This window comes from Parasteatoda tepidariorum, chromosome 10 (assembly GCF_043381705.1).
Source record: "Parasteatoda tepidariorum isolate YZ-2023 chromosome 10, CAS_Ptep_4.0, whole genome shotgun sequence".
NCBI lineage: Eukaryota > Metazoa > Arthropoda > Arachnida > Araneae > Theridiidae > Parasteatoda > Parasteatoda tepidariorum.
Window position 1 is genome coordinate 32,474,893 of NC_092213.1, and position 15,506 is coordinate 32,490,398.

General features: G+C 29.9%; 1 protein-coding gene across 2 annotated transcripts in view; it reads left to right on the forward strand.

Annotated features, from left to right (window-relative positions):
- Positions 1-15,506, forward strand: part of LOC107445839 (zinc finger protein 423) — a 301,190-nt gene that overhangs the window by 97,018 nt on the left and 188,666 nt on the right. For both annotated transcript variants that reach the window (XM_043038701.2, XM_043038700.2), the window contains exon 3: positions 1,699-1,827. In XM_043038701.2, coding sequence (XP_042894635.1) covers positions 1,699-1,827 — 129 coding nt within the window. The remainder of the gene's footprint in view (positions 1-1,698; positions 1,828-15,506) is intronic.

Genomic DNA, 15,506 nt, shown 5'->3' on the forward strand with positions numbered 1-15,506 from the left:
AGTAATTGTTTCTGAATAACTAAAGTGAATGACCCTACATAGTGCAGAAGTTAAGGTTTTTTGTTGTTGTTAAAAACAATAGTTTAATTAATGTTCGCTAGAATGCTGCTGCTCCAAATTTTCATTTAATATAAAAAACTGTTTTGTTACATACAATTTAAATAAAATAGTGCTAATTTAACAATATACTTAATTCAATAAACCCTTGGTAGCATATAACTAATTCTACCAAATTGGAAAAACCAAGACGAACTTACGAAAATAAATATACAAAATTACAGATTGTGTGCAAAATACGAGTAATTATTTTAGAAAAACTTCATTAAAATACAATACAAAACATAATATTGAAATACAAGACGTAATATTGTCTTATCATAATAATGGTCAACCTTAAAAATAGCGTTATATGAAGGAAAAATAAAATTATGCATGCCACTTTCAATTTTTCAGCATAGTAAAAAGTAAAAAACAAAAAGATTTTGTGTAAATATCAGTGGAGGAGATATTTAAAAATGCGATAAATAAAGCGAAAGTACAAATTAAGAATACGTATTAAGGATAATAAACTTATTAGGTCAATTGGATAATGTGTAAAATAAATTATAGCCTTTATGGCATATAGGTATATAACTAATAATATTTTAAGTTTTTCTCTTTTCGATAAAAAATACTTAGAACTACACTTCGCTAACTTTTTTTGTAAATTCTTCGTCTTTTATAAATTACACTCTGGACAAATTTTTTGTTGCATTTATGCAAATACTTGATTTCTTACGAAATTTTAATTCTGATAATGGGCCCTAACTCCACCAGAAGTTTTTCACAATATTTACCCTAGTTATATAAGTATATAACGTTTTAAAGCCTGTACATTTCGACGAAAAATAGGCTAAAAATTCGCTTGAAAAAGACCTGTAGCTTTAAGAGAGGAACTTGAATTTGAAATCAGAGATGTAGAAGTATTTAAAATTTGTAATAAAATATCAGGCAATTGAAAACAAGAAATAGGAAAAAAGAATTAAGGAGTTTAACTTCAATAGAAAAAAGAATTAAGGAGTAAGCGCTTCCCCGAATAAACTAATTCACTTCAATAAACACATATTTAAGCAAGCAGAAATTTCTCATCTTTTTAGTTAGCTTTAAATCTTAAAAAAACAATACAATAATCAAATTTTTTTTTTTTTTTGCAAATTGCAGTTTTAATTATTTATATTTTTAAAGACAAAGACCTTTTTTTATTCATTTTTTAATTTTCGACTTCGTGGTAAAAAAAAATAATAATAATAATAAATAAAAAAAAACAGTACAATGAGTTTCAGATTTAAACGTATAACTTTCCTAATCTTTGTTATGTGTTCAGTAATTAATACATAATACATTCAATTGCTGGAAATATTTAGGATGTAATATGTAATATATACATGTAATATGTACAGTGATTTAATAATTGTTATGTTCATGAGTGCATTTTATTCATTTTCATTGTTAGGCACTTTAATTAAACCCCAATTTTATGGCACTTTAATTTAAAACAAAACCTTTCTGCTAACTGATCTCACCTTGAAAAGGGGGGAGGGGAGCTGTTAAAAATTAAAGTGCCATTAAACTGAGGTTTAATAACTTAATACTTAACGCCTTAATGTCATAAAGAGCTGCATATGCCATATTCTTAATGTTATTTTTTCCTTTTTTTAGTGTCAGATGATCATCATTCTTTAGAAGATGGAGATAATACTGAAGAATCTCACATCTGTGATACATGTAAGCTTCAGTTCGAAAGTATATCGGAATTGCTGGAACATATGGATCAAGACTGTGCAACAGGTAAGTTACAATTTTAAAAAAAGCATTAAAAAAATATTTATTTCCAGAAATTATGTGCATAATACATTAAACTTCAAGCTATCGCAGGTTCAATTCCTATAGAAGTCTTTTGTAAACCGGGTGTTCCGTAGTAACTTTCTAATATGTATATTTTCAGAATTCTAGTTTAAAAACAGTTGTCACATTTGGGGTCAAAAAATAATATTCAAGCTAGGAAAAACAAAAGTTTTAATCGAAATCCAATAAATCCCTTGATTGCTGTAAGAAAAGATTTGTAATTATAATACAAGTTTCTTCAGGTAGTCGATAAGTTCTGATGTTTACGGTTCGAACTTTCTCAGTAATGGTTTAGCTAAATTTAGATTTTTTTTTTGTTCTTCTTCGCTGAAATATTAATTTGCGACCTTAATAGATATACTCTTTTGACTTCATTTTTGAGAAGGATTCTAAAAATATACATTAAGGGTGGTCACTTCGGAACAAACTGCATAAAAAATTTTATAATAAACTTAAATACGAAGAAAAATTACATTTAACATTTTTGATAAAATATTAATGGAATGATTATGATTTGAGTTAAACAAATTTGATATAATCAAAAACTGAATTCTGATAGAAGAAAAAGATAGTTTGTTTAAATTATTACGTTAGTCAACAACAGATATTTTCATAATTACGATAGCTGGAATAATATGATCATTGTTATATGATCACCATTAAAAATAAAACATCTCGTGCATATGTTATTTTATTGCTAATGTAAATTGTGTTGACGAGGTAAAATTGTCAAAATTAAATAGCGAAATGGAATAATTAAACTAAATCTTTGCAAATTATAGTTTATAATTGCTCACATTATCAACTACTTAAATTTTCTTTGTGAAAGCGATTTTAGATGTACCAATAAAATGTAAAATTACTAAGTTAAAAAAAGAACAGAAGGGAAAAAAGTCCGTTAATGATAACACAAACTTTTCCCTACTTTATTATCCCCTTTTCTAGTTTATTTTCCCGTATCTTATTTTTAGTTATTCTCAATTACTGTTAATTACAGCCTTTAAAAACAGTTACTTCTAAAATACCTGGTAGTTTCCGGCATTTTAAAGAAAATCAATAAACGATTCACTTGCAAAAGTCTAAATTAAATTGCCGTACGAATTACCAAATAAACATTGTTTCCAATACTTAAATAATTACTTTCAAGTTAGTAGTGACAATCCGAAAAATTAGTTTAGAATAACAATTCTGAAAATCGAAGTCTCCTGTGTTGGACTGTGTTGTTATTTAGACTATCGCCGTCACATTCCAGACAGATTGTAGGGAAAAAGTCCCCAAAATTTAGGGATTTTATCGTTTAGTGCCTGGGGACAGAAAAGCCATAAGAAGTAAAAAAATTTCGTCGCCAAGGCGATGGTGCCAATTGTCGAGTTTGTAATTTACATGGATGCAAAAGAGGTTCGGTCGCCATAGTAACGCATCCCTAGCCGCCACCCGTTCATTTTACCCCGAGATATGTTTATTAGGTCGACACCCGTGGGAGCTAAAAAAGGGGTACAGAATTATTCGTTCGTCCTCTTCACCCGAACACCTACCCTTTTTCCTGATAAACCTTTCTACATTTATTTTATTTGTTTGTTTTATTGAACCCTCAATTTTGGTGGGGTGGTTATAAAATTACAAAGGACTCGATTTAGAAAATGAATATATAGAATCTAAATATTAAATAGATTCATGTTTTTGAATAAAACAGTGCACAGTAATTTTAATTAGATCTTATCATAGTGCATATATGTATATTTTTTAATTATTATAGTATATAATAGTATGCTTCACCCCCTGTTATCGCCTTAACGATCGGTTAATTTTCAAGTAAACGGTCATAAAAGTGCCTATTTTTGGCTTTTGTATTTGTATTGCGTATTTGATTAGTGCTGCAACTAGTTTAAAATAAACTATCTACAATTACTAAAAAAATATCCTGGTACAGCCATCAAGTGTGTAAAATGAGAAATAAAATGTTTTCCGGGCAAAAGAAATGAATTAGTTTTATTCTTATTGGCGTGTTACTACTGAACACTTCAGCCCGTCAATATCACGGGAGCGAGAAATCGCGGGCGAAATCTCACTCCGTCATTTTCACGGTAGCGAGATGGAAGGGGTTAACTTACGCCCCACATACCCCTATGATTGTTATACAATCTTATATGTCTCGCTTTCCATGTTCCCACAACAAATCAATACCTCTGGGGGTACTGATCCAGGAGCTTCCTTGTCTTCTGGATTGGTTCAAAATTACAAGGCTACGGAGTTGAACGCAAGTAGTCGTAAACCCATGAAATTGGGTCAGCTGTTCAACGACGGTTATAAAATAAAATATATGTCTCGCTTTGATAAGCATCCTTACTTCGCTCAGTACTAAGTTAGCCCATTTTAAATGTATTCTACAGAAAAATTTTAAGAATTTAAATTCATTATTAAAAAATTTTAAAACTAATTTCTCTTTGAAAAATGAAAAGTTTTCGTCAATAAGTTATTGAAATAAATAACATACAATTGTAAAACTTTCAGAAACTAAACAATAATTATGCTTTAAAAAAAAACATGTATGAAGGCACGCCTTCTACACATTCTTTCAATGCTGTGTCTATCTCTTCTTTCTTCCGTTCTTCGAGCTTATTTATTTATTTATTATGCTTAGAAAGCGTAACAGCGCGAATAATACTAGTTTTTCAATTAAGGATAATATTTTGTATGAGCATTTAAACCTTGCATTGAAATTTTCCTGAATACTTTAAGAAAAGAAAAACCTTGCTAAAATTGGTCTGATATAAATGAACTTTGAAATTTGCAACAGTAACATCTTGTGACGTATAAAGAAACTCCGAGTCACTTAAAAATATTTTTTAAATTGAGATATGAGGTTTAGCTTGTCCTTAAAAAGATGTAAATCAATTTAATGGGAAATCTTGCCTACAGAACTATAAAGAAAAAAAAGAAAAGAAAAATTACGAAAAGAAAAGTGAGTTTTGCTTACTTTGGGAAAAGTGAGCTTGGAAATAAAATTAAAAATATATCGCGATTGTAAATTTTAAAAATATATTACTTTCGTAAAGGAACTTTTGTATTTGTATGAATATTTAAAATTTGTATAGGTAATTTTTTTGATTTTAAAATTGTTCTATCTTGTTGTATGAACCATACATAAAGTAACTGTGAGTCCTCAGAAAATATTTTAATCAAATATATGAGTTTTGGTTTTTCATTTACAAATCAATTAAAAAAACAATCCAGGTCAGTAANAATGAAAACAAAAAAAATATATATATATATATAAAAGAACTAATTACAATTGCGTTTTCTTAATAATGGACAATTTTTTTATTTTTTTATTCCTTTTTTTTAATTCTTTTTTTTATCACTTTGCAAAAAATAATTAACTCCTGCATTATCTTTTATTTCAAAATCCTTCTTGTATACAACAACTCTTTTCATTGTCCTGATAAATTCAGCAAAACTAATTGCGCTGCTCTTAAGGCTATACCCGGTAACAGGCATAAAAAGTAAGGCCGTTCAGCAAAATAATTGGTGGCTCTTAAGGCTGTAAGGCTCTACCGCAGTCACTTTATATGTGAGTCATACATAAAGTGACTGTGACTCCTCAGAAAGTATTTTAATCAAAGATAAGAATTTTGCTTGTCATTAAAAATTTACAAATCAATTTAAAAAAATTCCACGTTTGTAAATTCCATATAAATAAATCTTCTTTTAACACTTTGCAAAAAATTAACGCCTGCAAAATCTTTTACTTCAAAGTCCATTAGTATAGAACAACTTTTTTCATTGTCCAGATAAATTCAGCAAAACAAATTGCATAGCTCTTAAGATTGTACCACTAAATTGTGATGCAAAAAGAACGTAAATATCCGACTCCCTCTTGCCCCTTCTTCTTTAGAAGAAGGTTTTCTTGCACGATTCAGGAAGGCAGAGTCATTCCAAAGGTGTGGGTAGTGGGAAGGGATGTGGCCAGAAATCCCCGAGGGGGCATTTCGTTTAATAAGGGTTTTTGCTCCCCGAGGTTTGGAGGGTGTACTCTGGAGGAAGGCTCTGATGGCCAGAAGCAGGTGAAGGCCAAAACAAGTAATTACTGACGATTCCCTGGATGTTCCAGATTTTTTTTTCTTTTTCCCTTCACAAAATGACATCGATTTGTACAATGAGATGCATTAAGATGTTCTCCCTCGAGTCAGGTTCTATCAGATTCGAATGTTTTTTAGATATTTGGAATAAAAATATTCCCCAATTGATGGAATTGAAATAAATATAGATTTTTATAAGTGGGATTGAATAATCTAAATCAGCTTTCTAATTTCTTTTTGTTCTTATACATGGCGTAGCTTTGTTTATAACCTTTAATATATATTTTTAGAATCCTTGTTGTAAATGATGCTTAAAAAGTATACACATGTGGTGTTGGAAATTAGTATTTAAGTGAAGTTAAAAAAATCTTTTCAAAATCATTATTTGGGGAGGAAAGTTGAATGACGCAGGGATTAAAGTACTTAATACCTGTCACTGTATGGAACTGGGGTTCTATTTCCGGTTGCGGTTTGTAGCCCAAGCAAAATAAGATTGATGAGTACTAACTTGTCTAGGAAATTAAGGTGGTTAGTGCCCGGTGAGTTAATATGTTCACCATCATGCCGTTGGTCCTACTGGAATTCATTAATTGTTTTTAAGTGCAAAATGTTATCAAAACCAGGTAAAATGGGAGTTAAAATTTGGTGACGTTTCAAATAGCCATCTTCTTATTACCATTTTTTTTCTCTTTCATGTAACTAAACTGGTTTTGATGTGTTTAAACTTTCCTTTCTCAACAGTGTTTGATCAGATTTTAAAATCATGTTTCTTTTTTCTAGCTAAATATCAATTTGCAACTACATTTCTTAAACAAATTCTAAAAATATATCTTAATGTTGATAACGGAGCACCTTGTATAAATAGGATTTGTATTCAATGGAAATACTTTAGTATTCTTTGAAAATAAAGAATTCCTGGAACAGGTTTAAAAATAAAGCATTCCTGCAACAGTCCATTATACGCCAGGGGGTCGCGAAGGTAAAGGCTCCACTATTTCGTGACCAACAGTATGATTCTAAAACTGTGATTGGTATTGCGCAAAAGGCGGAAAATTCGGAAAAACTCATTTCCGAATTTCTAACAGTGTAATACTGTTACAGTAAATCCCGTCATGAGGCAAAGAAAAGAGTAGCTAAATTTCAGCAAAAGTTGTCATATTGCAAAGAACTACGCAGCTAAATTTCAGCAAAAAATGTCATAAAATGAAGAAATGCGCAGCTAAATTTCAGTATAATCTTTCTCATGAGAAAGGAATCTGTCTAGAACTTTGAAAAGAAAAACATATTTAAGTTTCAGGAAAAATCTTATGTTGTGAAAATAATAACCAAACTCTGTGGCAATATTGTTTTTATTCCTGAGAACTTCATTGTTAAATTTCAGCAAAATCTGCCCTATCACTAAAACAAATTACCAAAATTTTTATAAAACTTTACAGACATTCATAGTATTTACGCGTGGACCATTACTACCACAAAACGAACGCCATTTAATAATTTTTAGAATCAGCCATAATCATGAAACCGCGACTTTTAACAACAACTATAAAGTCTGAGTTCATAACATTATTCCCTTTCCAAACAGCATACTTTTGCAAAACAAAATCTTTCAAACAAATTAAACTAGACTATAACTAGGCGATCGAACCACCAAATCACACGTTTTATAAACTTTTAAAACCATTTTTATGCATATTCAGGGAAAAAAGTGCTCGTAAAATCGTATTTCTAATCTTTTTTTATATCGCTTTGTTAAAACGAGGAAAAAAAATTAAAATAAAAAAAGTATTTCCTTTATCCCGATCCCAGGCGGACCATTCCGTAATGGTCCGGGTACAAGGCATGCTGTTAACTTCTTAGTTTTCTCTAGGGCCGGATAGGAACGGATCCGGTTTTGAGATGTCCGTCTTGGGAGTCATTTTTACTGTATGCCTTAGGGGTCTATTGTTAATTGCAAAGCTAGCCCTGATTAGGTTTCACAAAAATGTAGATTCTTTAATTTTACGAAAATGAATTTCAGCACCATTTTGTTTTTAAGATATTGTTTTTAAAGGTTAGGAAAAACTGAGCTATAAATTTGTTTGGAAAACAAAAAAAAGGAAAGTTAGGGTTTTTGAAAGCGTAATATTTCTGTTGTTCAAGATTTTAGTAATATATCGAATATTTTCAAGCGTTTCCATAAGTGCATAATAATTTTTCATTTCATTAAGTTAATAAAATTAGAAGTACTAGAATTTTGTCTTTCCTCAGCGCAAAATAATATTTTCGAACTGAATAAAAAATGATAGTTTCTATTTTTTGTCCTCAAAAATATAAGATTTGTTAATGCATTATTTTATATATGAATGTAGCTCTACAATTACTATTTTAAAACCAAACATTTCTGGAAATTATTATTTCTCCTTAGTACAAAACATTTTCGCACTGAATAAAAAATGATAGTATTTATTTTTTTTCCTTCAGAAATGTAAGATTTATTTATGGATTAATTTATATACTAATGTAGTTTTGCCCTAGCGATTTCCGAATCGAACACTTCTAAAATTGTTCGGGACACTTTCATGTGTATTTACTCCTTATATTTACTCTTTATTTAATAAATAAAGTTCATAAAGTAAGAAGTGCAAAAATATTGCTTCCCTTCACACCGAAACAATATTTTTACACTGAATAAAAAATTAATCGTATTTAATTTTTTTTTCAAAATTATAAACTTACTTATCATTTATCATTAAAAAATAGAAAACTTTATTTTAAAAAGTCGTAATTTATCTTTCTACAATTTACTTTTTAATGAAATCTATTAATTCTTCCAAATTCTTATAAACTTAGTGCTTTTAAATAATTGATGCAAAGATGTTATTTAAAAACATTTTATTGCTTTAAATGCATTAAATTCAGTCTTTTAAGAGAAAAAATGATTTTTTTAAGGTATAAGATTTGTCTAGTTATTTTTTTTTCCTTTTTGCATAATTAGGAGTTAACATAACACGATGTTTTGATGTTCTTTAATAATATAAAATTATGTGTTGATCAAATCAAATTATCTGATTAAATCATCAAAATTTTTAACCATTGTTATAGTTTATAACTTTTTTTTAAATTTGGCCATCTTCTATACAATTTTAATTTATATTTTATATTGTTTATAAATATTTTTCATGTCTAAATGTTTAGACATTTTATATTCATTATTAATATAGATTATATGTCAAAAAATTTAACCTTTGTGATTAAAAGAAAAAAGTTCGTATTTCTCTTTATGTGTTAACAACGTTTGATTACATTAACTAAAGAATAATGCGCGAAATAAAAAAAAGTGAATGCATTAATTAATTTTGATGTAATGATCGAATTTTTACGTATAAGTACTTAATAGTTCGAGAACCTAAGCTTGAATACGTCTATTAATTTCCACTAACACAAACATGGTCTTTCTCAAAATAAATATGCATTTGCTTTAACGGATTTGGATTCTTTTGCAGTAAAATATTAGGGATCTCCGCAATTTGGAAAATGGTTCCAATAGCTTGTGTAGAAATGTAATCGAAAGTTTCTCGAATGTTTAGTGCAGTTTTTAGTTATTTTGCCATATCTTTGGAACTCTCAGAAATAAAACTCTCAAGTTTGACGATTCAGCTACCCTGGATTTTTATTTCGTTAATTTTAAGAATCATTTCATCACGAGATCACGTGATTTGTGATGAAACGTGAACTCTCAAATCTATCATAAAAATTTTTCTTTAACTCGGAAACTCATTGTGGAAAATTGTTAGCTAGAATGAAGACTGCATGATTGGAACTAGAATGATGAAATATTAATTTACTTTTGACGGAACTCGTTTCCTCGAAAGAGTTTCGGAACTTTGACGAAATGTCTGCTCGGAGCATATACCAGGAAACTGTTTCGTCATAAACCAAGTAAGTTTCGGGAAATTTGAGTATCTTTTTTTTTGCAGTATAATGAAGCGAATAAATTGCAAAATTCAAAATCGGAAGAAAATCAATTGAAAGTTTGTTGAATTAATCGATTGAATGCAGTTGTTTCGTTATTGTTTAAATTTGGAGCAGCAAAGCCGATTCCGCCTTTCGTGCCATAAATCTCTACACTCAAATAAAATTCTTGTACTTTTTCGATAATTGTAAATTATTATATTTTAATATCATCACGCTTAGAAGAAAAATTTGTAAATTTTTCTTCTTTTTGTTTTCTACTTACAACTGTAAGCCTCATGCTATACTTTGTGGTGCATGAGGAGTTTTAAGTCGTTTAAATAAATAAAAAAAGAAATATCATCACGCTTTGCGTTTAAATACGTTTTTATGGTAAAAATACGAATAATAGATCTAGTGAAATTAATATCTTTTCTGGCAATTTCTTCTTTTAGTAAAATTAATGGTTTAAAAGTGGGATAGGGAAAAACAACCAAAATATATAAATGAGAGATTAAAGTAAGTTGGTAATTATTAGAGTTATTTAATAAAAAAATTGCCTTTAAAATTGAAAATATTTTCAAACCAAACACCTTTCGCATGTTTGAATACAATATTGAGTATACAAAATAAAATTTTTGAACACACAAAAATAAAACTGGATTCTAATGCATTGAAATCTGAAATACGGTATTTATTTCAGCCTAGTATTTACACGAAAAAGATATTCAAGTTAATTCAATGAATGATGGCTCGTTCAATTATAAATAAATTTTACAAATTTAGGCGAAGAAATCAGGTTTAAAAACTATTTAAGACCTATTAATAATTATAAGATTTATGTATGATTGTGTGATGAATTATTAAATAGTTATGTAAGTAAGATCTGAGTTAATTGTAATTCAACACTTTATACTAAAAGCATTGCAGAACAGCAAACTTTTTCCAAAAACGTAAGAAAACCTATAATATTTATTTTCTCGACCCCTATGGACAATAAATCGAGAATATAAATCAGGATTTAAGTTCAATCCATCACCTCACTCAAGATTCGGAAAGAAATTCTCGAAAAAAAAAATTGTTAAATCTTTTCGCAGGCTCGTTTGCAGGAAAAGACAAGGGTGATGAAAGAGAAGATACCCAATAATCAACACATCGAACCAAGCCAAAAATCCAGTTTGTGAAACAATAAAAAACAAAATTACGAATTTTCTGGCCAACTCCACTCATCTCTTTGTATTCCTGGCCGTCTTTCTGCAGAAGAGAGTGCAAAAGGCACGCATTGCAGCTGAGAAACGTGCCTGCTATGGGTGCTCCTGCAGGTTTATCCCCATAGGATTGCAGAAGTTCAGGAGAATTCGAATTCCCACCTGGATTGTACGGGAGTTCTGTTCTCTGAGGAGACTGAAGGCACTTGCTCCTTTACAATCTCTGGAGACGATCCTTGCAAGCAACCTTACCCCCCTCTTATCTCTGGCATCCACGTTGTGTGCCTCTAATTCCAGAGCCTTATTCCTATTTGCCTTTCTCTGTAGAGCACCAGAAGGGAGACCACGTGATTAAACCAAGTCCTGTGGGAATACCGTTGCTATGACGATGCTTGGGCCTAAATTATGTGGGGTTTTCCCAAGTGATTAAGTTAGGGAGCCTAGAGTTGGCTATTTATCTTCCGACAGTTTGGCGGTGACAAGGGTTATGGGATCCAGCTAATTAAAGTTAGAGGGGAAAAAAATAAGCAAGTTGTGGAGATAAGTAAAGACTCGATGAGGGAGCGGCGGTTAGAATAAGATAGCTGTCATAACTGAATCAAGTACATACCATCTCCCTAGGGTTTAAACGTTTTTAAGAGAGAAACTAGGGCAACTTTTAATATCATTCCTTATGAGTATTAACTTAGAAAATAATGTACGATATTCCGTGGAATAAAAATTATATTATTCGCGTGAAGTTTTAAATTTTTAGTTCTATATATATTGCAATTTACGAAAAATTGAATGTAATTGGGTACTTGCACTTCAAGGAGAAGATCATGAATACCCACACATATGACCTATGACGTCAGTACCAGCTGATCGATTATAAACAAAATGGCGTGTAAAAATGAGCTAAGTTTTTCCACCTAAGTTAGAATACTAATTAACGTGAAGTTAATTAAATACAGCGTCGTATCGCACATCAAATTTGTTGAAATATAATTTTTTCTCGTCTACGTTTTTTATTTAACTTAGATTTATTATTTTATAGTAACAATGATAGATTTTTGTTTCGTGTACTTGGCAACTTTGAACTATATTTTGTTTATGTTCTACATGGTTTCGTGGCTGCCTTTAAGTAAAAAATATATCATGAAATAATCTAAATCTTTGTGAAAGAATATAGAATGTTTCACTTCAGCGAATTGTTACTTGACGGGCTTGGCTTACGCGAAATAGAATGGGAAGAACAGTTGCTAATGTAAACAAAAGCCACGGTTCAACAACCGATCAGGATCGAGATACCTACACTACGTCACTTACAGGTATCCCATGACTAATTTCTTAATAATAAAATTAAATTACTTTATTTTCTATAATATCATTATGAATATTTTATTTTATAACCGTCGTTGAACAGCCGACCCAATTTTTGGGTTTATGACTACTAATGTTCAACTCCGTACCCTTGTAATTTTGAACCCAATATAGAAGACAAAGGAACTTCTGGCTCAAGTATTTGGAGAAATTTGCCTTCGTGGAGGACTTTTTGATGGAACTAACCAGCATTTGCGCTACATGGAGAGGAAGAGAACGAGAACCTTCTGAGGTTAGCCTGAGAGCAAGGGAACTCTAACCCATGATCGGTCTATCACTGAAGATATTTCACGTCAGCATTGTGGTCGGTGCAAGCCGGATGCGGAATTCGTAACGACCAGCCATCGCCGGGATCGAACCCCGGTTCACCTCATTGGAAGGCGAACTCTCTATGCTCTGTGCCATCGCAGCTTATGAATATTTTCTATAACATATCATTTGTTTATTTTTTCTACAAAATTGCAACTCCGGTTGATGCATTTTCGTAGAAGCTGTGACAGTTTTCGTATGTCCATGTCATACTAGCTGCCCGAAATGTTCTTGCACTAACAATCATTCCCCCCTCCCTCGCCATCGTAACTGCATCACTTCTTAGAACAAGTGGTCGTCCCAGAGTGTCGGCGCTGTAATGAAGCTCCTTCAAAGGAGAGTGACAGTTAAATGAATGACGCAATGAAATGTTCAATGATGTATCAAAGCCATAGCAGGTAGCTTGTCACTCACAGCGCCTTCAAAAGTGTATCAATAGAAGTGGATAGTATGTCGACAATTTTAAACCTATACAGCCTTTAAAATAACAATTTTAGGAACAAAGATTTTTTTTCTATGCAAAATAATATAAACCTTTTACTTTAAGATTGCCTTATTAACTGGGAGTGACAATAACTTGCGTTTTGTTATCAAAAACAAATGTAAATAATTTATCAATTTCAGAACTTGCTTCTTTCCGAAATAATTTGCTCTTATGATTTTTTTTTTTCATTTGGGAGATTTTTTTTTTTTATATAATCAGAGAACCTGTAGCCCCTAGCAATGATCTTTATTTATTTTTGCTTCTTTCCTTTCTTTTTATGTAGAAACTGTAAAAAATAAATTATCTTTTATTATATTTCGTTACTTTAAACATGTCACGTCATTGGTATTTGGTGTAGTACAGTACAAACACTACAAATAGTAGTACACTACAAATTTTTAATTTGAAAAATAAAAGACTTCATTATAATTAAAATTGTTCATCATGAAAATATATATTATAATTTCAATAATTCGGATCTAAAAGAAGTAAAATAATTATCGTCGTAAAACTAAACTTTCAATCCGGAAAAGTTCGTTTCAAATTTTGACATTGAAAAATTTTTTCATTGTTATTCTTGGAAGAAAAACGTACCGAACAAAATCAAGAAAAACAGAAATAAGAAAAACGGCAAAAACAAGAAGAAGAAAAAAGTAACGAAAGTACTAATTACCTTATACAATCAAATATGTATAAGTTAGTATAATATAAATATGTATGTAATACAATTAAGAATATAAGTTATTGCACAACGTATATGCTTAAAGAAATTAATGCGTGTAAGTTATGCAATAAACACATAAGGGTCAGAAAGAAAGTTATGACGTATTAATACAAAATTAATTCGTTTCTTTCAATTGTCCTGAAATTCCTATTACTTCTTAGATGGGCCCATATCACGTGTTACAATTTTCGGATTTCAGTAAATGATTTAAATGAAAATGAAAAAAAGATAAAGAGGAAATCTTTGACACATTTTAAAGTTCATAAACGAAGCACTTGATGCAATAATCAATTGGTTTTAGTGAATCATTTCCCGATTAAATGATTTTTGACAAAAAGAATTAGCATTTAAATAATTAAAAATAAATTAATATTAATTCGAAGCAAAATTACAGGAATATAATAATTTTAGTGAAAAATAATTTTTATCAATATTATTGAAATTAGTTAAATTTTTTTCATTATAACGTTTCGAATGAAAACTTTTTTAATTCATCTCGGACTCATTTTTTACGATAATAATTAAGACTCGTAATGTTTTGTTTTTAATATTCGGGCATTAAAATAAACATAACAATTTAAACGATAGAGAAAATATTTCCTAATTTTCGCGTTATTAAAATAGTTTTTAATTTATTATTGCGTATTAATAAAAAAAATTCTTTTCGTAAAAATTGCTTTTTGTAATTATGCATTTTACACAAGAATAATTGCCAAAATAATTTGGCACATTTAATTCAGTAATTAAAAAATGAAAGTATTTAACGCAAAAATAAATAAGTAAAATTACTAACAGCATTCGGGAATCATTTGCTACGTGTTACTTTATTAAAATATTTTTTGCTCAAATTAACTCTCGGGTAACTTTATTTTATGTTCATTCTATTCATCATTAAAGAAATAAATTAAAAAAAAGCAATTCCCATCAACCATTATTTAATAATCAAAAACAACATTCCAAAATAAAATTGGAATTATTATTCTTTAAGTATGAAACCGTCATTCCGGTCAAAGAACTTCCGCGGCTGACTATTTAGCGGAATAATTACGCAAAACAATTCCTCCAGAACAAAACTGAAGAATCGTTATAAAAAGAAGATAATTATAAAATTCTTGCAGACGATTTTTTTTTCTTTTTTCACTTTTTACTCTTCAAGTTGTCGAAACCCGAGAAAGTGGAAACGTTTGGGGGATAAAAAAAAGTTCTATTTTCGTTTTCTTTGTGTTTCAGCATTATTTTCTCTTCAAAGAGTGACAGTATTTGTTTTGGTCTCCTCCATTGATGGACATGTTAGCTGACAAAATGTCACAAATAAAGACAAGCAAAATAAAAAAAATAAACACAGTTAGGGTTTTTGATTTAAGGTATGGTCAGCTATGAAACCAAATTTTGCACCTAAAAATATTAGAACATTTTTAAAAAAAAAATTATTTGAAGAACGTGTATCCATTTTATTTTATCCGGTTCTTTTTGAAAATGTACCCTTTTTAAATGGTGCTTAGCGTTTTTAAAAAGTGCTTAAAGGA